The sequence below is a fragment of the Sebastes fasciatus genome, chromosome 15 (assembly GCF_043250625.1).
Source record: "Sebastes fasciatus isolate fSebFas1 chromosome 15, fSebFas1.pri, whole genome shotgun sequence".
Classification (NCBI taxonomy): Eukaryota; Metazoa; Chordata; class Actinopteri; order Perciformes; family Sebastidae; genus Sebastes; species Sebastes fasciatus.
In genome coordinates this window covers 9,896,727-9,924,704 of record NC_133809.1, presented here as the reverse complement: position 1 = coordinate 9,924,704, position 27,978 = coordinate 9,896,727, and the positions used below count along the sequence as shown (strand labels likewise).

At 41.0% G+C, this 27,978-nt stretch overlaps 4 protein-coding genes across 5 annotated transcripts in view; all 4 read right to left on the bottom strand.

The window, feature by feature from the left end:
* Positions 1 to 1,027: 1,027 nt before the first annotated feature.
* Positions 1,028 to 4,793, bottom strand: LOC141783924 (uncharacterized). The gene is made up of 5 exons (XM_074661526.1): positions 4,272 to 4,793; positions 2,653 to 3,282; positions 2,201 to 2,531; positions 1,909 to 2,084; positions 1,028 to 1,658 (listed from the first exon to the last, which is right to left on the bottom strand). Coding segments are annotated over exons 1-5 (1,371 nt in total). The 5' UTR covers positions 4,274 to 4,793; the 3' UTR covers positions 1,028 to 1,426.
* A 576-nt stretch (positions 4,794 to 5,369) lies between these two features.
* On the bottom strand, positions 5,370 to 11,992 carry LOC141783925 (uncharacterized). The gene is made up of 5 exons (XM_074661527.1): positions 11,590 to 11,992; positions 9,973 to 10,596; positions 9,521 to 9,851; positions 9,229 to 9,404; positions 5,370 to 8,978 (listed from the first exon to the last, which is right to left on the bottom strand). Coding segments are annotated over exons 1-5 (1,365 nt in total). The 5' UTR covers positions 11,592 to 11,992; the 3' UTR covers positions 5,370 to 8,746.
* A 695-nt stretch (positions 11,993 to 12,687) lies between these two features.
* Positions 12,688 to 27,978, bottom strand: part of LOC141783927 (uncharacterized) — a 36,276-nt gene continuing 20,985 nt past the window's right edge. Inside the window, exons 3-6 of the mRNA XM_074661529.1 lie at positions 17,295 to 17,598; positions 16,843 to 17,173; positions 16,551 to 16,726; positions 12,688 to 16,300 (exon numbers count right to left, since the gene is read on the bottom strand). Of these exons, the coding sequence (XP_074517630.1) occupies positions 16,069 to 16,300; positions 16,551 to 16,726; positions 16,843 to 17,173; positions 17,295 to 17,598 (1,043 nt within the window). The 3' untranslated portion in view covers positions 12,688 to 16,068. The remainder of the gene's footprint in view (positions 16,301 to 16,550; positions 16,727 to 16,842; positions 17,174 to 17,294; positions 17,599 to 27,978) is intronic.
* On the bottom strand, positions 19,254 to 26,470 carry LOC141783923 (uncharacterized). Of its 2 annotated transcripts, XR_012597381.1 has the most exons (6): positions 24,019 to 26,470; positions 22,560 to 23,189; positions 21,811 to 22,141; positions 21,519 to 21,694; positions 19,869 to 21,268; positions 19,254 to 19,463 (listed from the first exon to the last, which is right to left on the bottom strand). XR_012597381.1 is itself a non-coding variant. In XM_074661525.1 (5 exons), coding segments are annotated over exons 1-5 (1,371 nt in total). In that variant the 5' UTR covers positions 24,021 to 26,470; the 3' UTR covers positions 19,254 to 21,036. The 2 variants fall into 2 exon arrangements, 1 of the variants encoding a protein (XP_074517626.1); XM_074661525.1 differs by having other exon boundaries at positions 19,254 to 21,268.

Sequence of the window (27,978 nt, the reverse complement as noted above, 5' to 3'; positions counted from 1 at the left end):
TGCATAATGCTCCCACTAAGGTTTGAAGTAGAGCAGGGAGTCATTCTGAACATGAGAAAAATATTTACAGAAACATGAGCTTTTTTATAATTTCACATTGAGCCATCAATATAGAATAGAATAATAGAATAGAGACTTTGTTCTCATTGTCATGGAAAACAACGAAAAACTGTTTAGCAGCTCTTGGCAGTAAAAGCAAACATTAAAAGCAAACATAAAAATATTCAAATCAAAATATAGACATATAAATGGATCATAAAGTGCAGGTGCAGATGGTTCAGCAGCTAGTGTCCTCAGCCTTTGGTGGGGTTCTACACGCTTGACTGCCTGTGGGTAAAAGCTATTCCGTAGTCTGTTTGTGTGTGTTTTAATTGTCCTGTATCTCCTCTTCTGTTTACTCCCCTTCCCTTGAGTAAACAGTCCATGTCCAGGGTGGGTGGGGTCCTTTAGAATACAGCTGGCTTTCTTGTGGAGCCGGCCAGCGTATAGGTCACTTAGGGGGGGTAATGTGGTCTCAATCACTTTTTCCTGCCATCCTCACCACCGGCTGCAGGTCCCTCCTGTCCTCTACTGTGCAGCTAGCAAACCACACAGTGCAGCAGTAGGTCAGGAGGCTCTCAATGGTTGCCCGATAGAAATTAATCAGCAGTCCAGACACCATTGTGCCAGATGTTGGATCTCCTCCCTGTAGGCTGTCTCGTTGTTGTTGGTTATCAGTCCTACTACGGCAGTGTCGTCTGCAAATGTTAAAGCTGAAGTAGGCGAGATTGGAGCAAATATGATTAAAAAAAGTTATTTTTATAAAACGGTCGCTATATCGTGACAGTAGTACATGAAACAGGTAACCAAAAAAAATCATGTTCCTCTGTGTCCTCCGGTGCTCCTAACGGCATCTGCAAGATTTCACATACCAGAGGAAAAACAAGCAGTAAGAGCTAGCTTGACATGCTAGCTGGCTCAGTAATGCTCCAAAAGTATGTCCCTTTATGTTATTTATGTCCTTGACCTCTGACCTCAAGATGAGACAGACATGCTCACTTTATGATAATCACATGCAGTTTTCTGAATGAAGTATAATTTTTGCCTGTTCTAAAAATGGTGTCTTTGAATATTTCTGCATACTGGGCTCCCTGAACAGTCTTGGAATCGCATAAATTAGGTATCACCCAAAAGCTGAGACTCTTGTGGATCCAATGAGCCCAATTGATCAGATATTATACAATATACAAGTTCTAAACTAATTGTTTCATATCACACAAACTAATGATAATTTATATCATTACTAATAATTAGCAAACATCATTAATTATCATTTCATTTTTTTGTTAACAGTAAAATAACTATTAACTAAGTTCAATTAACTATCAATTTACCATTTATAAATGATGGTTATTATAGTGTTATATGTGTCTGTCCATCCCATCCATCAGCTCTGACCCTCTGAGCTCAGCAGCCCCGCTCTCCTCAGTACTTTGTCCACATTGGGAATCAGTTTTTCTTGGAAGTCCCACAGTCGTTTGTCCTCATTGAGCTGCTGCAGCGTTAACGGCCCCCGCTTAGATGTGCGGACATGAATGATCCGACAAACGTCCATCGGCACCTTGAACCTTTCTCCCAAAGTCTTGAGCACGTTATGCACTGAAGTCTGCTCCACCAACCTGTGATGCACAGAGACACAAATTAGTAAAGTGCAATTCGTTGTCCCTACCTTTATTTTCCATGACAGTCTTTAAGGAAACTGTCCTTTCAACTGTGTTGTCCAGTTCCAAAGGATAACTGCGACTGGGACTCTAATATGTTGTATGTCACTTTACAAAAAGACCTGTAGCCAAATGTTTTGTAATTCAACCAAAGCACAGAGTGTGGTTCCTGAATGAGTAACTTTTCAGTCTGATAAATCCAGCCTACCTTGGCCGAACTATCATCTTGTGCGGCATGTCTTCATGTCCGTCGGGGATCTCCCTGTAGATGTGCTCCAGAATATTAACGCCCGGCACCTTGTTCCACTGAGGCAGGTGAAACCTCCCACTTGGCTCAAAGCGTTTCTTAGGGAAGAAATGGTTCTGAATGAGGAACACTCCTGTCTACAGCATGGAAGATGGAGAGAGAATGTAAATATTATAAATATCAAATGTGATCCTAAAGTTTGGCTATTGATGGAACATTTGTCTTTCTCAAACGCACACTAAAAGTACCCTACATTTGGATGCTGCTGTTGGAGCATATCCATCAGAGACATCAGGTTGTTGTGTTGGTATGGCATGATGATCTCGTCGATGTCGTTCAACAGGACGTAGCGTGAGCGGTCCATGGATCTGTAAATGCACTCATTAAGCGTGGCCAGCTGGCCAAAGTAGTGTACGTCCCCTCCATGCTCTGAGAAGAGCCAGCCCCGAGATGGATTCAGATGCTGGTCGATGGGCCAGGGGACCATCTCCACGAAGCCCTCCTGGCTGTAGCTCTGCAGTAGGCGGTCCAGGTCTGGGCCACAGCTGGTGTTATAGATCACCACCCTGTTCACACCCAGTAACCTGGAGCAAGGTGACACAAAGGGTAACATTCATTATATTAATTACAGTTAAACAGTCTCAGAGAAACGGTGATTCAGTTCATTTTTGACATTGTGGTTCGTGGTGTTGTTGCTGTACTGACCTGTACATCTCCAGGGTCTGTGCAAACTGAAGCACATTGTTGTATTCTCCAAACAGGTTGGAGACGCAGACTGTGAAGTTAAACTGAAACTTTTTCTCCTCCTTCCCTTTGGTCTTCTGGTTTCTGATAGGAAGCCAAGTCTGGTTAAATACTTTTACTCTGCCTGGTTGTGTCAGGAGACTGACATGTGTAGTGGTGCAGTTTTGAGGAATCTGACACATGACATCCGTAGCGACGAAGGGAAAACCAAAGTTGTCAGAGTGTTGTAAAATTGTTGTTGGAGGTGTTGTACTTGATAAGTGACCTGCACAGCAGAAAAGACAGTAAAGAGGTTGGATGGAGTCTCTCCTAAATATACCAATGATGCGTATATCAAAGCCCTTCACTCTCTGGTCCATGTAGGCTGACACCAGTAAGTGCTTGGTATTGTTGAGGGGGGTGATGGTCTGCTCAGAGATCCGAAAGGGGCAAGTTCTTGAATCCCTACGTGGCTTCGGGACGGCGCTGTACGTCATCCTGGATATTCTGATAAAGAGGATGAAGATGAAGGTAACAATGACAAGGAGGAAGAACTTCCCTTTGAAGTCTTTTGCCTTGTCCATCCAGCCACGGATGACATAGATTCCCAACCTGAAGCAGAATTAGGAATCACACTTCAGATGACACATTTGAGGAACAAAGAAACCTCTTTAAGAAGAGGTGTGAATGTGAACAATTTGTATAATCCTGCATGAATTGATCTGAATACCAGAGCTAACAAAAGCCTTGTCATGTGCAAAATAGTCTTTGTTAACTCTATTTCTATTTTTAACAGCATGTGTGTGTGTGTGAATGAACGTTACTGATCTCCATTTCAGAGTCAGTTTATGAAATGGACGGTTTTGTCGTTAGTTTTAACATTCACGGTCTCTACTGTTGTATCCATGTAACTTAGCCGAGCCAACCAACCTGATGACATCACAGGCTAGAGTACTGCAACGTGGCGGCGCTCTTCTCACAAAAAGATGAAACGGATCTTCTTTTTTCTCTTAAATGCTTACATTTTTCAAACCAGCTTAAATTGGTTGAACTTTTCATTACCTCTTAAAGGGCATCTCTCATAACAGCCAAAGGTCAGGTATGGTTTCATGTTATCAAAAGGGTGTAGAAACTTGATTCACAACATTTTTAGTTACATTTTAGACAGATTTGTGTGCCAGGTGAAACAAATGCTCTTTGTATGACTTGTAAATCATTGTTCACTCAGGAACCTCAAACGTTTGCAAATAACGATGTAAAATACTGAATAAACAGCCTCCAGTCAATAAGTAAAAAAAAATTAACTTGCAAGAACAACACTACTTTTCTTCACTTTCCTGTCTTCTCACTACCTACATCTACAGAACCTGTACCTTCACCTGTGGATAAAATCAACTATGAAATGCCAGTAATCTCATTCAGTAAATGTTTTAAACTGGTAGTTTATAGGTATTAACAACTGTAAAATTCCACACACACAGCTGGAGTGGTGTCCCACCTGTCGTGGTCGGCAACTCAGAGAAAGAGGACCTGGACCCAAATGCAGACAGAAGAGGAGACAGCAGGATGATTTCACTAATTTATTAAAGAAGATGACTTACATGCTGAAGGTCCACAGGTAGGCAGGTAATGACAGTCAAGCAACAGGTAGCAGGGAGGAAAACAGGGAAATCCACAAGACTGGTGGCAGAGAATAAACTAGTAATAATACGTGCTGGCACTACGTTAAGAGGGATGACTGAATCCACCTATCCGCCCGCTCAACAGGTGTGTGTCTTTTCACTTTTTACAGTAGGGGAGACCAGGGTTGGTTGAAACACTTTCCACTCTCTGCCACATTTCTCTGACGTCATGTTGTGCATTTGTGCCAACCAACCCTGTGATGGGATTGGTTGGCACAAATGCACATAGATACAATAAAATGAAGCAACCAATAGAAATAATTTGAACATTTAATTCAAACAAGAACCAGAAAACATGAACATTTAACATATCTGCCCATTTTTAAAAGGTAGAAAGGAATGTCTCAGTACTTTTGCCTTTGACCATTCAAAATAATAATAAACTAACAATATAAACTTTGATTTTAATCTTTCAAAATAGTTTATAATCTCACAAAATACACCAACAAAATAAACATTTGGTTTTATTGACTAAAAGTTAAATTAAAGTGATGCCAAGGGGCGTGACAAAGCACCAGTACGTGACAACTGGGGAAAACACACAGACTAAAAACAGAAGGAAATTAAAGGGAACCTGGAAAATTAATGAAGACAGTACACAAGAAGAGAAGACTTTCAAACTAAAACACAAAACAAACTATAACAAAAACCCTACAACCATGACGCAACCAGCATGATTAACATGAAGGCAGTGATAATTCATCATCTTGCTTTACTGCTCAGCCTGCACCCCAAAATAACTACGACAACTGCAACAGAATTGTCCATATATCATAATATAGCTCCCCAAACGGGCCCAGGAGTGAAATTCCCACCAAAATGACTTCTATCCATCACTTCTGCTATTACTATATATATGTTTTTATTGTTAACTACTCCAATAAAGAGATCAAAATCAGCAATGCATTAGTCCATCTGTCAGTATTTCTTTACTTGTCCTTGGCACTCACTCATCACATACTCATTTCTACTGAAGATCTTAAAAAATTGGTCATAAATAGGTTTTAATTTAAAAAAAAAAAGGGTAAATAAAACAGCTGGGCATTGTAGTTTTTAGCAAACTTTATTCAAACAGAAAAAAATCGTGTTTTTGGGGACTATTGTCATGGGCTCCTCTATTTCTGCCTGGTGTCAAATAATACAAAAGTAAGAAAATGATTAAATTAAGGAGATCATGAGCTTTTTATAATTTCACAATGAGCCAGCAATATATAAACTGAATACCCCTCTGCTCACCCCTTCTTTTCCAAACGTGTCGGAGAACTACGGTGGCCTTCAGGTAACTTAAAAATGTGAAAGTCTCTCTCTAGAGTCAGTGTTTGGTTTGTCTCTTCTGGGCTACTGTAGAAACATGGAGGAGCAACATGGCGGACTCTGTGAAGAGGATCCGCTCCCTATGTAGATGTAAAGGGCTCATTCTAAGCTAATGAAAACGAAATTCTTAGTTTCAGGTGATTAAACATTAATGAAAACATAGTTATGAATGTTATATTCCATTTCTGCCAATAGATCCCCTGATATCCTACACACTGCACCTTTAATTAAAAAAATAAATAAAAAATTACACGTTTTGAAATATACTGGAATGTAAAAAAAAAAGAGGAAACAAATAAATAAACAATATGTCCTGAGGTCATTATAATTGTCATTGGTTCCTACTTCATTTGACTGTAAAAAGAGCTGTCTGGCCGATCACATGAACAATTAATCCCCTTAATTGATTTATGTAGACCTATTCGGTCTACAGATAAAACCTTCATTACCTCCGCCAAGGCTGAAGGCCTGGGAAGGAGGTTATGTTTTCACCGGTGTTGGTTTGTTTGCTGGTTTGTCCGTTTGGACGATTACTCCAAAAGTCCGCGATGGATTTGACTGAAATTGTTTGGAGGGGACTGGATGTGGCACAATGAACAATCCATTTGATTTTGGTGGCGATCCGGGTCATGATCCGGCTTCAGGAATTTTTTTTAAAAACTCTGCTCAGCCTGTGCATTAACACCACAGACTTTAAGACATGCGCAGTGTTACTGATGACACGTTAATGTCGCAGCGGGGGGGCAGCGACGTACAGCTCATCTCAACATAAAATATATAAAAAAAATATTTTTACGCTTTACTGGAAAATAAACGAGAGGGATTTATACATAGAAATATTTGATTGAGCTGCTGAGCAGCTGATCTACCCCACCATTCCAGGCAGGACAACAAAATCATATGAACCCATTAAACACATTTTTATACACCTTAATAGATAATGTATCAAATAAACTGAAACATTGGACCAAAATCAACAATTAAGCAGAAAAAAAACACTGTTAAAGGGACTGTTTGTAACTTCTTACACGTATAAATCACCCGGATCGGTGTCCCATGCGCGCTCGCGTGTGGCTACGCTGTTCAGACTCAGACTCCAACACAAACTACAGGGAAACACCAAAACGGCAAAGTTATATCTAGTGAAGCCCGTCTTGCAAAACAGTGTTGGCCGCGGTCGGAGGACGCGGGGAAGACCGTAGCTTTGGTCTCCAGGGCCGCAGTCTCTGCTGTACTCTGCTCCTCTGACTACCTGCTTGCCTTCACTCAGCTCGCTCCACCTCACGTGCATGCGCGCACATTACACACTGCAGAAGACTTCGTAGCTCTGAGAATATCTGGTAAATGTACAGTGGACGTTTGTGCAGAAATAAATGCTGCAGCTGTTCCAGACCAACAGAGGTTTTCCGTGTCTTGTGAAGTGACGGGGCTCCGCAGCGAGAAACGTTATCGTCTCCGACCGGGTGCCGGTGTCTCCCTGTTCCCTCCCACCGCGGTCGGGAGGCTGAATCAGGAAAAGTCAACACTAGTATCAGCACTGATTCATGGAGAGACCTTCGTCTGGTCAGCTAACATTACTGCCAAGCAGGTGAAATATAGAGTGATATTGTGGTTTTAGCTGACGTGTGTCGCCTAGCTGTTTTGAGCCATGCTCGTTCATGTCTATTTAGAGCGAGCACAAGCGCGAGCCCGATGCTGACTTTCGTTGACTTAACGGCCACAGGTGTCGCTGTTAACAAACATTTCTGATTCTTACAAACAGTCCCTTTAATTTTGGGGAACAGGTCCCAGAGAAAAGGGAGAAAGGTAACCTTTTCACATTATCCAATTGTTAAATTGCAGAATTGTTTTGTCTTTTGTGTTGTTTTTACGGCCTACATTTGTTCTGTCAGTCATCTGTGAAGCACTTTGAGCTGCACTGACCTGTATAAAAAGTGCTAAACAAATAAAGTTTTCAGTCAAAGTCAGTCTATCAGACAGATTTTGGTCCAGACTAAAATATAAGTAAACATTTCATCAATTTGCACAGACATTCATGGTCCCAAGACGATGCACCCTGACGACTTTGGTCATTTGGTCCTGTGACTTTTCCTCTCGTGCCACCAGTCGGTCAAAGTTTATACATATTGTGGTTTTGAGTGAAATGTCTGTTGACCTACTTTAACCTCTACATGAGCCAAAACGTTAGATGCGGAGTGTATGCTCAAAGAGCGTGAGAGGGTGTGGAGGCACAAGATCATTGAATTGTTTGAATATTCAAAACAACAGCGACAGATATAATGGAGGGGAAGAGTGGTTACAACCAGTCAAAACTCATAACACACAGTACATCTACAGTACAGTTCTTCAAAAGTTGAGGATTCTTGATAAACTCGGAAAAAAAAGTTTGGAAATGTGTGTTTGGTGGATTATTTCTCAGCCACAACAGCCTGGCACCTCCTCCTCATGCTGGTCACCAACCTGGTCACACGTTGCTGTGGGATGGCGTTCCCTTCCTCAACCAGGAATGGAACACAACACCCTCAACCAGGCTGTTGTGGCTGCGTATGGATCTTCCACCGCTACTGAGGCTCCTGACGGTGCATTAAATGAATAAAGTGTAAAATAGACAATATGTCTTGTTTGTTCCTTGTTACTGATAGAGTGTTCAATCATCCAATCCAATAAACTCAAAACAAGAGTCAACACCAGCAGGAGAATACACTGTTTACCATTGGCAGAGTATTTTGGCAAATGTTTTTTGGGCGCTACCCACATAATCAGCTGTGCTGCTCATCCCACAAATGCACGCTCCTTACAAGTTTGACATCATTGTTAAGGTAAATAAACAGGCTTTCCAACGATGTAAAATACAATGCCAATTAGCATTGTAACAACAGAGAAATAATCCACAAAACACAAATTTGAAAACTTTTTTTTCCGAGTTTATATTGATACCTGAGTCTAGTTCTTATCATCAGCACCACCACTATTGTGGCAGCTATTGCTGAGGGCAGGGAGTATGGTGGCCCCCTAAGTGCAAAATAAGGCAACAACAACAACATTCAACCTGTTCAGCATGTGTCAGTCCATCCCATCCATCAGCTCTGACCCTCTGAGCCCAGCAGCCCCGCTCTCCTCAGTACTTTGTCCACATTGGGAATCAGTTTTTCTTGGAAGTCCCACAGTCGTTTGTCCTCATTGAGCTGCTGCAGCGTTAACGACCCCCGCAGAGGCACGCGGACATGAATGATCCGACAAACGTCCATTGGCACCTTGAACTTTTCTCCAAAAGTCTTGAGCACTTCATGCACTGAAGTCTGCTCCACCAACCTGTGATGCACAGAGACACAAATTAGTAAATTGCAATTCGTTGTCCCTACCTTTATTTTCCATGACAGTCTTTAAGGAAACTGTCCTTTAAACTATGTTTTCCAGTTCCAAAGGATAACTGCGACTGGGACTCTAATATGTTGTATGTCACTTTACAAAAAGACCTGTAGCCAAATGTTTTGTAATTCAACCAAAGCGCAGAGTGTGGTTCCTGAATGAGTAACTTTTCAGTCTGATAAATCCAGCCTACCTTGGCCGAACTATCATCTTGTGTGGGTGGTATATGTGTCTGTCGGGGTCCTCCCTGTAGATGTGCTCCAGAATATTAACGCCCGGCACCTTGTTCCACTGAGGCAGGTGAAACCTCCCACTTGGCTCAAAATGTTTCTTAGGGAAGATATGGTTCTCAATGAGGAACACTCCTGTCTACAGCATGGAAGATGGAGAGAGAATGTAAATATTATAAATATCAAATATTATCCTAAAGTTTGGTTATTGATGGAACATTTGTCTTTCTCAAACGCACACTAAAAGTACCCTACATTTGGATGCTGCTGTTGGAGCATGTCCATCAGAGACATCAGGTTGTTGTGTTGGTACGGCATTATGATCTCGTCGATGTCGTTCAACAGGACGTAGCGTGAGCGGTCCATGGATCTGTAAATGCACTCATTAAGCGTGGCCAGCTGGCCAAAGTAGTGTACGTCCCCTCCATGCTCTGAGAAGAGCCAGCCCCGAGATGGATTCAGATGCTGGTCGATGGGCCAGGGAACCATCTCCACGAAGCCCTCCTGGCTGTAGCTCTGCAGTAGGCGGTCCAGGTCTGGGCCACAGCTGGTGTTATAGATCACCACCCTGTTCACACCCAGTAACCTGGAGCAAGGTGACACAAAGGGTAACATTCATTATATTAATTACAGTTAAACAGTCTCAGAGAAACGGTGATTCAGTTCATTTTTGACATTGTGGTTCGTGGTGTTGTTGCTGTACTGACCTGTACATCTCCAGGGTCTGTGCAAACTGAAGCACATTGTTGTAGTCTCCAAACAGGTTGGAGACGCAGACTGTGAAGTTAAACTGAAACTTTTTCTCCTCCTTCCCTTTGGTCTTCTGGTTTCTGATAGGAAGCCAAGTCTGGTTAAATACTTTTACTCTGCCTGGTTGTGTCAGGAGACTGACATGTGTAGCGTTGCAGTTTTGAGGAATCTGACACATGACATCCGTAGCGACGAAGGGAAAACCAAAGTTGTCAGAGTGTTGTAAAATTGTTGTTGGAGGTGTTGTACTTGATAAGTGACCTGCACAGCAGAAAAGACAGTAAAGAGGTTGGATGGAGTCTCTCCTAAATATACCAATGATGCGTATATCAAAGCCCTTCACTCTCTGGTCCATGTAGGCTGACACCAGTAAGTGCTTGGTATTGTTGAGGGGGGTGATGGTCCGCTCAGAGATCCGAAAGGGGCAAGTTCTTGAATCCCTACGTGGCTTCGGGACGGCGCTATACGTCATCCTGGATATTCTGATAAAGAGGATGAAGGTAACAATGACAAGGAGGAAGAACTTCCCTTTGAAGTCTTTTGCCTTGTCCATCCAGCCACGGATGACATAGATTCCCAACCTGAAGCAGAATTAGGAATCACACTTCAGATGACACATTTGAGGAACAAAGAAACCTCTTTAAGAAGAGGTGTGAATGTGAACAATTTGTATAATCCTGCATGAATTGATCTGAATACCAGAGCTAACAAAAGCCTTGTCATGTGCAAAATAGTCTTTGTTAACTCTATTTCTATTTTTAACAGCATGTGTGTGTGTGTGAATGAACGTTACTGATCTCCATTTCAGAGTCAGTTTATGAAATGGACGGTTTTGTCGTTAGTTTTAACATTCACGGTCTCTACTGTTGTATCCATGTAACTTAGCCGAGCCAACCAACCTGATGACATCACAGGCTAGAGTACTGCAACGTGGCGGCGCTCTTCTCACAAAAAGATGAAACGGATCTTCTTTTTTCTCTTAAATGCTTACATTTTTCAAACCAGCTTAACTTGGTTGAACTTTTCATTTCCTCTTTAAAGGGCATCTCTCATAACAGCCAAAGGTCAGGTATGGTTTCATGTTATCAAAAGGGTGTAGAAACTTGATTCACAACATTTTTAGTTACATTTTAGACAGATTTGTGTGCCAGGTGAAACAAATGCTCTTTGTATGACTTGTAAATCATTGTTCACTCAGGAACCTCAAACGTTTGCAAATTACGATGTTAAATACTGAATAAACAGCCTCCAGTCAATAAGTAAAAAAAAAAATGTAACTTGCAAGAACAACACTACTTTTCTTCACTTTCCTGTCTTCTCACTACCTACATCTACAGAACCTGTACCTTCACCTGTGGATAAAATCAACTATGAAATGCCAGTAATCTCATTCAGTAAATGTTTTAAACTGGTAGTTTATAGGTATTAACAACTGTAAAATTCCACACACACAGCTGGAGTGGTGTCCCACCTGTCGTGGTCGGCAACTCAGAGAAAGAGGACCTGGACCCAAATGCAGACAGAAGAGGAGACAGCAGGATGATTTCACTAATTTATTAAAGAATATGACTTACATGCTGAAGGTCCACAGGTAGGCAGGTAATGACAGTCAATCAACAGGTAGCAGGAAGGAAAACAGGGAAATCCACAAGACTGGTGGCAGAGAATAAACTAGTAATAATACGTGCTGGCACTACGTTAAGAGGGATGACTGAATCCACCTATCCGCCCGCTCAACAGGTGTGTGTCTTTTCACTTTTTACAGTAGGGGAGACCAGGGTTGGTTGAAACACTTTCCACTCTCTGCCACATTTCTCTGACGTCATGTTGTGCATTTGTGCCAACCAACCCTGTGATGGGATTGGTTGGCACAAATGCACATAGATACAATAAAATGAAGCAACCAATAGAAATAATTTGAACATTTAATTCAAACAAGAACCAGAAAACATGAACATTTAACATATCTGCCCATTTTTAAAAGTTAGAAAGGAATGTCTCAGTACTTTTGCCTTTGACCATTCAAAATAATAATAAACTAACAATATAAACTTTGATTTTAATCTTTCAAAATAGTTTATAATCTCACAAAATACACCAACAAAATAAACATTTGGTTTTATTGACTAAAAGTTAAATTAAAGTGATGCCAAGGGGCGTGACAAAGCACCAGTACGTGACAACTCGGGAAAACACACAGACTAAAAACAGAAGGAAATTAAAGGGAACCTGGAAAATTAATGAAGACAGTACACAAGAAGAGAAGACTTTCAAACTAAAACACAAAACAAACTATAACAAAAACCCTACAACCATGACGCAACCAGCATGATTAACATGAAGGCAGTGATAATTCATCATCTTGCTTTACTGCTCAGCCTGCACCCCAAAATAACTACGACAACTGCAACAGAATTGTCCATATATCATAATATAGCTCCCCAAACGGGCCCAGGAGTGAAATTCCCACCAAAATGACTTCTATCCATCACATCTGCTGTTACTATATATATGTTTTTATTGTTAACTACTCCAATAAAGAGATCAAAATCAGCAATGCATTAGTCCATCTGTCAGTATTTCTTTACTTGTCCTTGGCACTCACTCATCACATACTCATTTCTACTGAAGATCTTAAAAAATTGGTCATAAATAGGTTTTAATTTAAAAAAAAAAAGGGTAAATAAAACAGCTGGGCATTGTAGTTTTTAGCAAACTTTATTCAAACAGAAAAAAATCGTGTTTTTGGGGACTATTGTCATGGGCTCCTCTATTTCTGCCTGGTGTCAAATAATACAAAAGTAAGAAAATGATTAAATTAAGGAGATCATGAGCTTTTTATAATTTCACAATGAGCCAGCAATATATAAACTGAATACCCCTCTGCTCACCCCTTCTTTTCCAAACGTGTCGGAGAACTACGGTGGCCTTCAGGTAACTTAAAAATGTGAAAGTCTCTCTCTAGAGTCAGTGTTTGGTTTGTCTCTTCTGGGCTACTGTAGAAACATGGAGGAGCAACATGGCGGACTCTGTGAAGAGGATCCGCTCCCTATGTAGATGTAAAGGGCTCATTCTAAGCTAATGAAAACGAAATTCTTAGTTTCAGGTGATTAAACATTAATGAAAACATAGTTATGAATGTTATATTCCATTTCTGCCAATAGATCCCCTGATATCCTACACACTGCACCTTTAATTAAAAAAAAAAATAAAAAAATTACACGTTTTGAAATATACTGGAATGTAAAAAAAAAAGAGGAAACAAATAAATAAACAATATGTCCTGAGGTCATTATAATTGTCATTGGTTCCTACTTCATTTGACTGTAAACAGAGCTGTCTGGCCGATCACATGAACAATTAATCCCCTTAATTGATTTATGTAGACCTATTCGGTCTACAGATAAAACCTTCATTACCTCCGCCAAGGCTGAAGGCCTGGGAAGGAGGTTATGTTTTCACCGGTGTTGGTTTGTTTGTTGGTTTGTCCGTTTGGACGATTACTCCAAAAGTCCGCGATGGATTTGACTGAAATTGTTTGGAGGGGACTGGATGTGGCACAATGAACAATCCATTTGATTTTGGTGGCGATCCGGGTCATGATCCGGCTTCAGGAATTTTTAAAAAAAACTCTGCTCAGCCTGTGCATTAACACCACAGACTTTAAGACATGCGCAGTGTTACTGATGACACGTTAATGTCGCAGCGGGGAGGCAGCGACGTACAGCTCATCTCAACATAAAATATATAAAAAAAATATTTTTACGCTTTACTGGAAAATAAACGAGAGGGATTTATACATAGAAATATTTGATTGAGCTGCTGAGCAGCTGATCTACCCCACCATTCCAGGCAGGACAACAAAATCATATGAACCCATTAAACACATTTTTATACACCTTAATAGATAATGTATCAAATAAACTGAAACATTGGACCAAAATCAACAATTAAGCAGAAAAAAAACACTGTTAAAGGGACTGTTTGTAACTTCTTACACGTATAAATCACCCGGATCGGTGTCCCATGCGCGCTCGCGTGTGGCTACGCTGTTCAGACTCAGACTCCAACACAAACTACAGGGAAGCACCAAAACGGCAAAGTTATATCTAGTGAAGCCCGTCTTGCAAAACAGTGTTGGCCGCGGTCGGAGGACGCGGGGAAGACCGTAGCTTTGGTCTCCAGGGCCGCAGTCTCTGCTGTACTCTGCTCCTCTGACTACCTGCTTGCCTTCACTCAGCTCGCTCCACCTCACGTGCATGCGCGCACACTACACACTGCAGAAGACTTCGTAGCTCTGAGAATATCTGGTAAATGTACAGTGGACGTTTGTGCAGAAATAACTGCTGCAGCTGTTCCAGACCAACAGAGGTTTTCCGTGTCTTGTGAAGTGACGGGGCTCCGCAGCGAGAAACGTTATCGTCTCCGACCGGGTGCCGGTGTCTCCCTGTTCCCTCCCACCGCGGTCGGGAGGCTGAATCAGGAAAAGTCAACACTAGTATCAGCATTGATTCATGGAGAGACCTTCGTCTGGTCAGCTAACATTACTGCCAAGCAGGTGAAATATAGAGTGATATTGTGGTTTTAGCTGACGTGTGTCGCCTAGCTGTTTTGAGCCATGCTCGTTCATGTCTATTTAGAGCGAGCACAAGCGCGAGCCCGATGCTGACTTTCGTTGACTTAACGGCCACAGGTGTCGCTGTTAACAAACATTTCTGATTCTTACAAACAGTCCCTTTAATTTTGGGGAACAGGTCCCAGAGAAAAGGGAGAAAGGTAACCTTTTCACATTATCCAATTGTTAAATTGCAGAATTGTTTTGTCTTTTGTGTTGTTTTTACGGCCTACATTTGTTCTGTCAGTCATCTGTGAAGCACTTTGAGCTGCACTGACCTGTATAAAAAGTGCTAAACAAATAAAGTTTTCAGTCAAAGTCAGTCTATCAGACAGATTTTGGTCCAGACTAAAATATAAGTAAACATTTCATCAATTTGCACAGACATTCATGGTCCCAAGACGATGCACCCTGACGACTTTGGTCATTTGGTCCTGTGACTTTTCCTCTCGTGCCACCAGTCGGTCAAAGTTTATACATATTGTGGTTTTGAGTGAAATGTCTGTTGACCTACTTTAACCTCTACATGAGCCAAAACGTTAGATGCGGAGTGTATGCTCAAAGAGCGTGAGAGGGTGTGGAGGCACAAGATCATTGAATTGTTTGAATATTCAAAACAACAGCGACAGATATAATGGAGGGGAAGAGTGGTTACAACCAGTCAAAACTCATAACACACAGTACATCTACAGTACAGTTCTTCAAAAGTTGAGGATTCTTGATAAACTCGGAAAAAAAAGTTTGGAAATGTGTGTTTGGTGGATTATTTCTCAGCCACAACAGCCTGGCACCTCCTCCTCATGCTGGTCACCAACCTGGTCACACGTTGCTGTGGGATGGCGTTCCCTTCCTCAACCAGGAATGGAACACAACACCCTCAACCAGGCTGTTGTGGCTGCGTATGGATCTTCCACCGCTACTGAGGCTCCTGACGGTGCATTAAATGAATAAAGTGTAAAATAGACAATATGTCTTGTTTGTTCCTTGTTACTGATAGAGTGTTCAATCATCCAATCCAATAAACAACTCAAAACAAGAGTCAACACCAGCAGGAGAATACACTGTTTACCATTGGCAGAGTATTTTGGCAAATGTTTTTTGGGCGCTACCCACATAATCAGCTGTGCTGCTCATCCCACAAATGCACGCTCCTTACAAGTTTGACATCATTGTTAAGGTAAATAAACAGGCTTTCCAACGATGTAAAATACAATGCCAATTAGCATTGTAACAACAGAGAAATAATCCACAAAACACAAATTTGAAAACTTTTTTTTCCGAGTTTATATTGATACCTGAATCTAGTTCTTATCATCAGCACCACCACTATTGTGGCAGCTATTGCTGAGGGCAGGGAGTATGGTGGCCCCCTAAGTGCAAAATAAGGCAACAACAACAACATTCAACCTGTTCAGCATGTGTCAGTCCATCCCATCCATCAGCTCTGACCCTCTGAGCTCAGCAGCCCCGCTCTCCTCAGTACTTTGTCCACATTGGGAATCAGTTTTTCTTGGAAGTCCCACAGTCGTTTGTCCTCATTGAGCTGCTGCAGCGTTAACGACCCCCGCAGAGGCACGCGGACATGAATGATCCGACAAACGTCCATTGGCACCTTGAACTTTTCTCCAAAAGTCTTGAGCACTTCATGCACTGAAGTCTGCTCCACCAACCTGTGATGCACAGAGACACAAATTAGTAAATTGCAATTCGTTGTCCCTACCTTTATTTTCCATGACAGTCTTTAAGGAAACTGTCCTTTAAACTATGTTTTCCAGTTCCAAAGGATAACTGCGACTGGGACTCTAATATGTTGTATGTCACTTTACAAAAAGACCTGTAGCCAAATGTTTTGTAATTCAACCAAAGCACAGAGTGTGGTTCCTGAATGAGTAACTTTTCAGTCTGATAAATCCAGCCTACCTTGGCCGAACTATCATCTTGTGTGGGTGGTATATGTGTCTGTCGGGGTCCTCCCTGTAGATGTGCTCCAGAATATTAACGCCCGGCACCTTGTTCCACTGAGGCAGGTGAAACCTCCCACTTGGCTCAAAATGTTTCTTAGGGAAGATATGGTTCTCAATGAGGAACACTCCTGTCTACAGCATGGAAGATGGAGAGAGAATGTAAATATTATAAATATCAAATATTATCCTAAAGTTTGGTTATTGATGGAACATTTGTCTTTCTCAAACGCACACTAAAAGTACCCTACATTTGGATGCTGCTGTTGGAGCATGTCCATCAGAGACATCAGGTTGTTGTGTTGGTACGGCATTATGATCTCGTCGATGTCGTTCAACAGGACGTAGCGTGAGCGGTCCATGGATCTGTAAATGCACTCATTAAGCGTGGCCAGCTGGCCAAAGTAGTGTACGTCCCCTCCATGCTCTGAGAAGAGCCAGCCCCGAGATGGATTCAGATGCTGGTCGATGGGCCAGGGAACCATCTCCACGAAGCCCTCCTGGCTGTAGCTCTGCAGTAGGCGGTCCAGGTCTGGGCCACAGCTGGTGTTATAGATCACCACCCTGTTCACACCCAGTAACCTGGAGCAAGGTGACACAAAGGGTAACATTCATTATATTAATTACAGTTAAACAGTCTCAGAGAAACGGTGATTCAGTTCATTTTTGACATTGTGGTTCGTGGTGTTGTTGCTGTACTGACCTGTACATCTCCAGGGTCTGTGCAAACTGAAGCACATTGTTGTAGTCTCCAAACAGGTTGGAGACGCAGACTGTGAAGTTAAACTGAAACTTTTTCTCCTCCTTCCCTTTGGTCTTCTGGTTTCTGATAGGAAGCCAAGTCTGGTTAAATACTTTTACTCTGCCTGGTTGTGTCAGGAGACTGACATGTGTAGCGTTGCAGTTTTGAGGAATCTGACACATGACATCCGTAGCGACGAAGGGAAAACCAAAGTTGTCAGAGTGTTGTAAAATTGTTGTTGGAGGTGTTGTACTTGATAAGTGACCTGCACAGCAGAAAAGACAGTAAAGAGGTTGGATGGAGTCTCTCCTAAATATACCAATGATGCGTATATCAAAGCCCTTCACTCTCTGGTCCATGTAGGCTGACACCAGTAAGTGCTTGGTATTGTTGAGAGGGGTGATGGTCCGCTCAGAGATCCGAAAGGGGCAAGTTCTTGAATCCCTACGTGGCTTCGGGACGGCGCTATACGTCATCCTGGATATTCTGATAAAGAGGATGAAGGTAACAATGACAAGGAGGAAGAACTTCCCTTTGAAGTCTTTTGCCTTGTCCATCCAGCCACGGATGACATAGATTCCCAACCTGAAGCAGAATTAGGAATCACACTTCAGATGACACATTTGAGGAACAAAGAAACCTCTTTAAGAAGAGGTGTGAATGTGAACAATTTGTATAATCCTGCATGAATTGATCTGAATACCAGAGCTAACAAAAGCCTTGTCATGTGCAAAATAGTCTTTGTTAACTCTATTTCTATTTTTAACAGCATGTGTGTGTGTGTGAATGAACGTTACTGATCTCCATTTCAGAGTCAGTTTATGAAATGGACGGTTTTGTCGTTAGTTTTAACATTCACGGTCTCTACTGTTGTATCCATGTAACTTAGCCGAGCCAACCAACCTGATGACATCACAGGCTAGAGTACTGCAACGTGGCGGCGCTCTTCTCACAAAAAGATGAAACGGATCTTCTTTTTTCTCTTAAATGCTTACATTTTTCAAACCAGCTTAAATTGGTTGAACTTTTCATTTCCTCTTTAAAGGGCATCTCTCATAACAGCCAAAGGTCAGGTATGGTTTCATGTTATCAAAAGGGTGTAGAAACTTGATTCACAACATTTTTAGTTACATTTTAGACAGATTTGTGTGCCAGGTGAAACAAATGCTCTTTGTATGACTTGTAAATCATTGTTCACTCAGGAACCTCAAACGTTTGCAAATTACGATGTTAAATACTGAATAAACAGCCTCCAGTCAATAAGTAAAAAAAAAAATGTAACTTGCAAGAACAACACTACTTTTCTTCACTTTCCTGTCTTCTCACTACCTACATCTACAGAACCTGTACCTTCACCTGTGGATAAAATCAACTATGAAATGCCAGTAATCTCATTCAGTAAATGCTTTAAACTGGTAGTTTATAGGTATTAACAACTGTAAAATTCCACACACACAGCTGGAGTGGTGTCCCACCTGTCGTGGTCGGCAACTCAGAGAAAGAGGAACTGGACCCAAATGCATACAGAAGAGGAGACAGCAGGATGATTTCACTAATTTATTAAAGAAGATGACTTACATGCTGAAGGTCCACAGGTAGGCAGGTAATGACAGTCAAGCAACAGGTAGCAGGGAGGAAAACAGGGAAATCCACAAGACTGGTGGCAGAGAATAAACTAGTAATAATACGTGCTGGCACTACGTTAAGAGGGATGACTGAATCCACCTATCCGCCCACCCGAAAGGTGAGTGTCTTTTCACTTTTTACAGTAGGGAAGACCGGGGTTGGTTGAAACACTTTCCACTCTCTGCTGTATTTCTCTGACATCATGTTGTGCATTTGTGCCAACCAACCCTGTGATGGGATTGGTTGGCACAAATGCACATAAATACAATAAAATGAAGCAACCAATAGAAATAATTTGAACATTTAATTCAAACAAGAACCAGAAAACATGAACATTTAACATATCTGCCCATTTTTAAAAGGTAGAAAGCAATGTCTCAGTACTTTTGCCTTTGACCATTCAAAATAATAATAAACTAACAATATAAACTTTGATTTTAATCTTTCAAAATAGTTTATAATCTCACAAAATACACCAACAAAATATAAATTTGGTTTTATTGCCTAAAAGTTAAACTAAAGTGATGCCAAGGGGCGTGACAAAGCACCAGTACGTGACAACTCGGGAAAACACACAGACTAAAAACAGAAGGAAATTAAAGGGAACCTGGAAAATTAATGAAGACAGTACACAAGAAGAGAAGACTTTCAAACTAAAACACAAAACAAACTATAACAAAAACCCTACAACCATGACGCAACCAGCATGATTAACATGAAGGCAGTGATAATTCATCATCTTGCTTTACTGCTCAGCCTGCACCCCAAAATAACTACGACAACTGCAACAGAATTGTCCATATATCATAATATAGCTCCCCAAACAGGCCCAGGAGAGAAATTCCCACCAAAATTACTTCTATCCATCACTTCTGCTATTACTATATATATGTTTTTATTGTTAACTACTCCAATAAAGAGATCAAAATCAGCAATGCATTAGTCCATCTGTCAGTACTTCTCTACTTGTCCTTGGCACTCACTCATCACATACTCATTTCTACTGAAGATCCTTAAAAAATTGGTCGTAAATAGGTTTTCATTTAAAAAAAAAAAAGGGTAAATAAAACAGCTGGGCATTTGTTTGTGTTTAAAACGTGATGTTTCATTCAGTTCTACAACATGTTAGAACGTGTTGCTTATAAGTTTCATTTTCACTTTTACAGCATAACAGGCGTAGTAGGCCCCTATTGACCCACATCTATGGTGCTTAGCGACTGATGTTTAATGGCCTGATAACAGTCGAATCGGGTGATTAAAAATACATTTAAAAACACATTGACATTGTTTTTGACTACAAAAAGGGATGACTAAATGTGATTCTTTTAACAATATACAGTATATATACCGTTGCAACATATAACAATATGTTACAAACCCATGCATTTTCTATGTAAAATCTGATTTGTAACTGAAATAGCTGTCAAATAAATGGAGTAAAAAGTACGAGCCTTTCTGAAACGTAGAGGAGTAAAGGTATAAAGTGGAACGTACTTGAGTCTATGTACTTTCTTGTGTCTAAAAACATTATTTGGATGGCTTTTAGAAAGTTGCAATTGATGATTATAATACCTTGTTAAATGGTTATTAAATACTTTGTAAAGCGTCTATAAACATTATTTAGATAGCTATTTAATACTCTGTCAATGGTTAATTATTGGTCTCTGGTCCGTCTATCTGTGTAATGTTTATAGATGTTTTACAAATGATTTCTTAAAGGTTTACAAATCATTTGGTAATCACTAACAAATATTTAATATAGTATATAAAATGTTATAATGTCTGCAACAATAAACTGTTAATTAACACTTTACTAATGTAATCAGAATGCAATTGATATAGTCTCTGATCAGCTATTATACAATACACAATTTATAAATGAATTATTTCATATCACACAAACTGATGGTACAATAACAGAAATTATAACGTTATGAATAATTAGTAAACATCATTAATTATTAATTAATTTTTTGTTAACAGTAAAATAACTATTAACTAAGTTCAATTAACTATGAATTTACCATTTATAAATGATGGTTATTATAGTGTTATATGTGTCTGTCCATCCCATCCATCAGCTCTGACCCTCTGAGCTCAGCAGCCCCGCTCTCCTCAGTACTTTGTCCACATTGGGAATCAGTTTTTCTTGGAAGTCCCACAGTCGTTTGTCCTCATTGAGCTGCTGCAGCGTTAACGACCCCCGCAGAGCCACGCGGACATGAATGATCCGACAAACGTCCATTGGCACCTTGAACTTTTCTCCAAAAGTCTTGAGCACTTCATGCACTGAAGTCTGCTCCACCAACCTGTGATGCACAAAGAAACAAATTAGTAAAGTGCAATTCGTTGTCCCTACCTTTATTTTCCATGACAGTCTTTAAGGAAACTGTCCTTTCAACTGTGTTGACAAGTTCCAAAGGATAACTGCGACTGGGACTCTAATATGTTGTATGTCACTTTACAAAAAGACCTGTAGCCAAATGTTTTGTAATTCAACCAAAGCACAGAGTGTGGTTCCTGAATGAGTAACTTTTCAGTCTGATAAATCCAGCCTACCTTGGCCGAACTATCATCTTGTGCGGCATGTATGTGTGTCTGTCGGGGTCCTCCCTGTAGATGTGCTCCAGAATATTAACGCCCGGCACCTTGTTCCACTGAGGCAGGTGAAACCTCCCACTTGGCTCAAAATGTTTCTTAGGGAAGATATGGTTCTCAATGAGGAACACTCCTGTCTACAGCATGGAAGATGGAGAGAGAATGTAAATATTATAAATATCAAATATCATCCTAAAGTTTGGCTATTGATGGAACATTTGTCTTTCTCAAACGCACACTAAAAGTACCCTACATTTGGATGCTGCTGTTGGAGCATGTCCATCAGAGACATCAGGTTGTTGTGTTGGTATGGCATGATGATCTCGTCGATGTCGTTCAACAGGACGTAGCGTGAGCGGTCCATGGATCTGTAAATGCACTCATTAAGCGTGGTCAGCTGGCCAAAGTAGTGTACGTCCCCTCCATGCTCTGAGAAGAGCCAGCCACGAGATGGATTCAGATGCTGGTCGATGGGCCAGGGAACCATCTCCACGAAGCCCTCCTGGCTGTAGCTCTGCAGCAGACGCTCCAGGTCTGGGCCACAGCTGGTGTTATAGATCACCACCCTGTTCACACCCAGCAACCTGGAGCAAGGTGACACAAAGGGTAAAATTCATTACATTTAGGAGTGTGACAATATACCGGTATTGACATGGTCGTGATATTAAAAAATTTAAATATCGATATAATGTTAATAATACACATGATAATATCATGTAAATAATCCAGCACCTCTTAAATCACATTTTGGTGCAGTTATGGTTTCAGACTCTCTCTCCTCCTCCCTACACTCGTATTTTAAGTGTAATAGAGTGCAAGCACATTGGCAGCAAAGACATACATCATGACGACAGTAACAGAGACACCTGTATAATGTGATGCAATCCAGTGGCGCTTCAACAGTACCTTTGCAAAGGTTACAGTTTTTTTAAACAGTGTCAGACAAAAGGTGATTCAGTTCATTTTTGACATTGTGGTTCATGGTGTTGTTGCTGTACTGACCTGTAAATCTCCAGGGTCTGTGCAAACTGAAGCACATTGTTGTATTCTCCAAACAGGTTGGAGACGCAGACTGTGAAGTTAAACTGAAACTTTCTCTCCTCCTTCCCTTTGGTCTTCTGGTTTCTGATAGGAAGCCACGTCTGGTTAAATACATTTTCTCTGCCTGGTTGTGTCAGGAGACTGACATGTGTAGCGTTGCAGTTTTGAGGAATCTGACACATGACATCCGTAGCGACGAAGGGAAAACCAAAGTTGTCAGAGTGTTGTAAAATTGTTGCTGGAGGTGTTGTACTTGATAAGTCACCTGCACAGCAGAAAAGACAGTAAAGGGGTTGGATGGAGTCTCTCCTAAATATACCAATGATGCGTATATCAAAGCCCTTCACTCTCTGGTCCACGTAGGCTGACACCAGTAAGTGCTTGGTAATGTTGAGGGGGGTGATGGTCCGCTCAGAGATCCGAAAGGGGCAAGTTCTTGAATCCCTACTTGGCTTCGGGACGGCGCTGTACGTCATCCTGGATATTCTGATAAAGAGGATGAAGATGAAGGTAACAATGACAAGGAGGAAGAACTTCCCTTTGAAGTCTTTTGCCTTGTCCATCCAGCCACGAATGACATTGATTCTCAACCTGAAGCAGAATTAAGAATCACAGTTCAGATGACACATTTGAGGAACAAAGAAACCTCTTTAAGAAGAGGTGTGAATGTGAACAATTTGTATAATCCTGCATGAATTGATCTGAATACCAGAGCTAACAAAAGCCTTGTCATGTGCAAAATAGTCTTTGTTAACTCTATTTCTATTTTTAACAGCACGTGTGTGTGTGTGAGTGAACGTTACAGATCTCCATTTCAGAGTCAGTTTATGAAATGGACGGTTTTGACTCGCTTAACTTGGTTGAACTTTTCATTTCCTCTTTAAAGGGCATCTCTCATAACAGCCCGAGGTCAGGTATGGTTTCATGTTATCAAAAGGGTGTAGAAACTTGATTCACAACATTTTTAGTTAAATTTTAGACAGATTTGTGTGCCAGGTGAAACAAATGCTCTTTGTATGACTTGTAAATCATTGTTCACTCAGGAACCTCAAACGTTTGCAAATAACGATGTAAAATACTGAATATAAAAACAGCCTCCAGTCAATAAGTAAAAAAAAATTAACTTGCAAGAACAACACTACTTTTCTTCACTTTCCTGTCTTCTCACTACCTACATCTACAGAACCTGTACCTTCACCTGTGGATAAAATCAACTATGAAATGCCAGTAATCTCATTCAGTAAATGTTTTAAACTGGTAGTTTATAGGTATTAACAACTGTAAAATTCCACACACACAGCTGGAGTGGTGTCCCACCTGTCGTGGTCGGCAACTCAGAGAAAGAGGACCTGGACCCAAATGCAGACAGAAGAGGAGACAGCAGGATGATTTCACTAATTTATTAAAGAATATGACTTACATGCTGAAGGTCCACAGGTAGGCAGGTAATGACAGTCAATCAACAGGTAGCAGGGAGGAAAACAGGGAAATCCACAAGACTGGTGGCAGAGAATAAACTAGTAATAATACGTGCTGGCACTACGTTAAGAGGGATGACTGAATCCACCTATCCGCCCGCTCAACAGGTGTGTGTCTTTTCACTTTTTACAGTAGGGGAGACCAGGGTTGGTTGAAACACTTTCCACTCTCTGCCACATTTCTCTGACGTCATGTTGTGCATTTGTACCAACCAACCCTGTGATGGGATTGGTTGGCACAAATGCACATAGATACAATAAAATGAAGCAACCAATAGAAATAATTTGAACATTTAATTCAAACAAGAACCAGAAAACATGAACATTTAACATATCTGCCCATTTTTAAAAGGTAGAAAGGAATGTCTCAGTACTTTTGCCTTTGACCATTCAAAATAATAATAAACTAACAATATAAACTTTGATTTTAATCTTTCAAAATAGTTTATAATCTCACAAAATACACCAACAAAATAAACATTTGGTTTTATTGACTAAAAGTTAAATTAAAGTGATGCCAAGGGGCGTGACAAAGCACCAGTACGTGACAACTCGGGAAAACACACAGACTAAAAACAGAAGGAAATTAAAGGGAACCTGGAAAATTAATGAAGACAGTACACAAGAAGAGAAGACTTTCAAACTAAAACACAAAACAAACTATAACAAAAACCCTACAACCATGACGCAACCAGCATGATTAACATGAAGGCAGTGATAATTCATCATCTTGCTTTACTGCTCAGCCTGCACCCCAAAATAACTACGACAACTGCAACAGAATTGTCCATATATCATAATATAGCTCCCCAAACAGGCCCAGGAGTGAAATTCCCACCAAAATGACTTCTATCCATCACATCTGCTGTTACTATATATATGTTTTTATTGTTAACTACTCCAATAAAGAGATCAAAATCAGCAATGCATTAGTCCATCTGTCAGTATTTCTTTACTTGTCCTTGGCACTCACTCATCACATACTCATTTCTACTGAAGATCTTAAAAAATTGGTCATAAATAGGTTTTAATTTAAAAAAAAAAGGGTAAATAAAACAGCTGGGCATTGTAGTTTTTAGCAAACTTTATTCAAACAGAAAAAAATCGTGTTTTTGGGGACTATTGTCATGGGCTCCTCTATTTCTGCCTGGTGTCAAATAATACAAAAGTAAGAAAATGATTAAATTAAGGAGATCATGAGCTTTTTATAATTTCACAATGAGCCAGCAATATATAAACTGAATACCCCTCTGCTCACCCCTTCTTTTCCAAACGTGTCGGAGAACTACGGTGGCCTTCAGGTAACTTAAAAATGTGAAAGTCTCTCTCTAGAGTCAGTGTTTGGTTTGTCTCTTCTGGGCTACTGTAGAAACATGGAGGAGCAACATGGCGGACTCTGTGAAGAGGATCCGCTCCCTATGTAGATGTAAAGGGCTCATTCTAAGCTAATGAAAACGAAATTCTTAGTTTCAGGTGATTAAACATTAATGAAAACATAGTTATGAATGTTATATTCCATTTCTGCCAATAGATCCCCTGATATCCTACACACTGCACCTTTAATTAAAAAAATAAATAAAAAATTACACGTTTTGAAATATACTGGAATGTAAAAAAAAAAGAGGAAACAAATAAATAAACAATATGTCCTGAGGTCATTATAATTGTCATTGGTTCCTACTTCATTTGACTGTAAACAGAGCTGTCTGGCCGATCACATGAACAATTAATCCCCTTAATTGATTTATGTAGACCTATTCGGTCTACAGATAAAACCTTCATTACCTCCGCCAAGGCTGAAGGCCTGGGAAGGAGGTTATGTTTTCACCGGTGTTGGTTTGTTTGCTGGTTTGTCCGTTTGGACGATTACTCCAAAAGTCCGCGATGGATTTGACTGAAATTGTTTGGAGGGGACTGGATGTGGCACAATGAACAATCCATTTGATTTTGGTGGCGATCCGGGTCATGATCCGGCTTCAGGAATTTTTTTTAAAAACTCTGCTCAGCCTGTGCATTAACACCACAGACTTTAAGACATGCGCAGTGTTACTGATGACACGTTAATGTCGCAGCGGGGGGGCAGCGACGTACAGCTCATCTCAACATAAAATATATAAAAAAAATATTTTTACGCTTTACTGGAAAATAAACGAGAGGGATTTATACATAGAAATATTTGATTGAGCTGCTGAGCAGCTGATCTACCCCACCATTCCAGGCAGGACAACAAAATCATATGAACCCATTAAACAAATTTTTATACACCTTAATAGATAATGTATCAAATAAACTGAAACATTGGACCAAAATCAACAATTAAGCAGAAAAAAAACACTGTTAAAGGGACTGTTTGTAACTTCTTACACGTATAAATCACCCGGCTCGCGTGTGGCTACGCTGTTCAGACTCAGACTCCAACACAAACTACAGGGAAACACCAAAACGGCAAAGTTATATCTAGTGAAGCCCGTCTTGCAAAACAGTGTTGGCCGCGGTCGGAGGACGCGGGGAAGACCGTAGCTTTGGTCTCCAGGGCCGCAGTCTCTGCTGTACTCTGCTCCTCTGACTACCTGCTTGCCTTCACTCAGCTCGCTCCACCTCACGTGCATGCGCGCACACTACACACTGCAGAAGACTTCGTAGCTCTGAGAATATCTGGTAAATGTACAGTGGACGTTTGTGCAGAAATAACTGCTGCAGCTGTTCCAGACCAACAGAGGTTTTCCGTGTCTTGTGAAGTGACGGGGCTCCGCAGCGAGAAACGTTATCGTCTCCGACCGGGTGCCGGTGTCTCCCTGTTCCCTCCCACCGCGGTCGGGAGGCTGAATCAGGAAAAGTCAACACTAGTATCAGCACTGATTCATGGAGAGACCTTCGTCTGGTCAGCTAACATTACTGCCAAGCAGGTGAAATATAGAGTGATATTGTGGTTTTAGCTGACGTGTGTCGCCTAGCTGTTTTGAGCCATGCTCGTTCATGTCTATTTAGAGCGAGCACAAGCGCGAGCCCGATGCTGACTTTCGTTGACTTAACGGCCACAGGTGTCGCTGTTAACAAACATTTCTGATTCTTACAAACAGTCCCTTTAATTTTGGGGAACAGGTCCCAGAGAAAAGGGAGAAAGGTAACCTTTTCACATTATCCAATTGTTAAATTGCAGAATTGTTTTGTCTTTTGTGTTGTTTTTACGGCCTACATTTGTTCTGTCAGTCATCTGTGAAGCACTTTGAGCTGCACTGACCTGTATAAAAAGTGCTAAACAAATAAAGTTTTCAGTCAAAGTCAGTCTATCAGACAGATTTTGGTCCAGACTAAAATATAAGTAAACATTTCATCAATTTGCACAGACATGGTCCCAAGACGATGCACCCTGACGACTTTGGTCATTTGGTCCTGTGACTTTTCCTCTCGTGCCACCAGTCGGTCAAAGTTTATACATATTGTGGTTTTGAGTGAAATGTCTGTTGACCTACTTTAACCTCTACATGAGCCAAAACGTTAGATGCGGAGTGTATGCTCAAAGAGCGTGAGAGGGTGTGGAGGCACAAGATCATTGAATTGTTTGAATATTCAAAACAACAGCGACAGATATAATGGAGGGGAAGAGTGGTTACAACCAGTCAAAACTCATAACACACAGTACATCTACAGTACAGTTCTTCAAAAGTTGAGGATTCTTGATAAACTCGGAAAAAAAAGTTTGGAAATGTGTGTTTGGTGGATTATTTCTCAGCCACAACAGCCTGGCACCTCCTCCTCATGCTGGTCACCAACCTGGTCACACGTTGCTGTGGGATGGCGTTCCCTTCCTCAACCAGGAATGGAACACAACACCCTCAACCAGGCTGTTGTGGCTGCGTATGGATCTTCCACCGCTACTGAGGCTCCTGACGGTGCATTAA

What these genes read in the sequence shown, in the direction of transcription:
- LOC141783924 (XM_074661526.1), bottom strand. An exon ending in TCCAACAGCAGCATCCAAAT is followed by an intron (nt 2,085 to 2,200) that starts GTAGGGTACTTT and finishes TCCATGCTGTAG; the next exon opens with ACAGGAGTGTTCCTCATTCA. An exon ending in AAGATGATAGTTCGGCCAAG is followed by an intron (nt 1,659 to 1,908) that starts GTAGGCTGGATT and finishes TGTGCATCACAG; the next exon opens with GTTGGTGGAGCAGACTTCAG.
- LOC141783925 (XM_074661527.1), bottom strand. An exon ending in CAGACCCTGGAGATGTACAG is followed by an intron (nt 9,852 to 9,972) that starts GTCAGTACAGCA and finishes ACCTTGCTCCAG; the next exon opens with GTTACTGGGTGTGAACAGGG. An exon ending in TCCAACAGCAGCATCCAAAT is followed by an intron (nt 9,405 to 9,520) that starts GTAGGGTACTTT and finishes TCCATGCTGTAG; the next exon opens with ACAGGAGTGTTCCTCATTGA.
- LOC141783923 (XM_074661525.1), bottom strand. An exon ending in TCCAACAGCAGCATCCAAAT is followed by an intron (nt 21,695 to 21,810) that starts GTAGGGTACTTT and finishes TCCATGCTGTAG; the next exon opens with ACAGGAGTGTTCCTCATTGA. An exon ending in AAGATGATAGTTCGGCCAAG is followed by an intron (nt 21,269 to 21,518) that starts GTAGGCTGGATT and finishes TGTGCATCACAG; the next exon opens with GTTGGTGGAGCAGACTTCAG.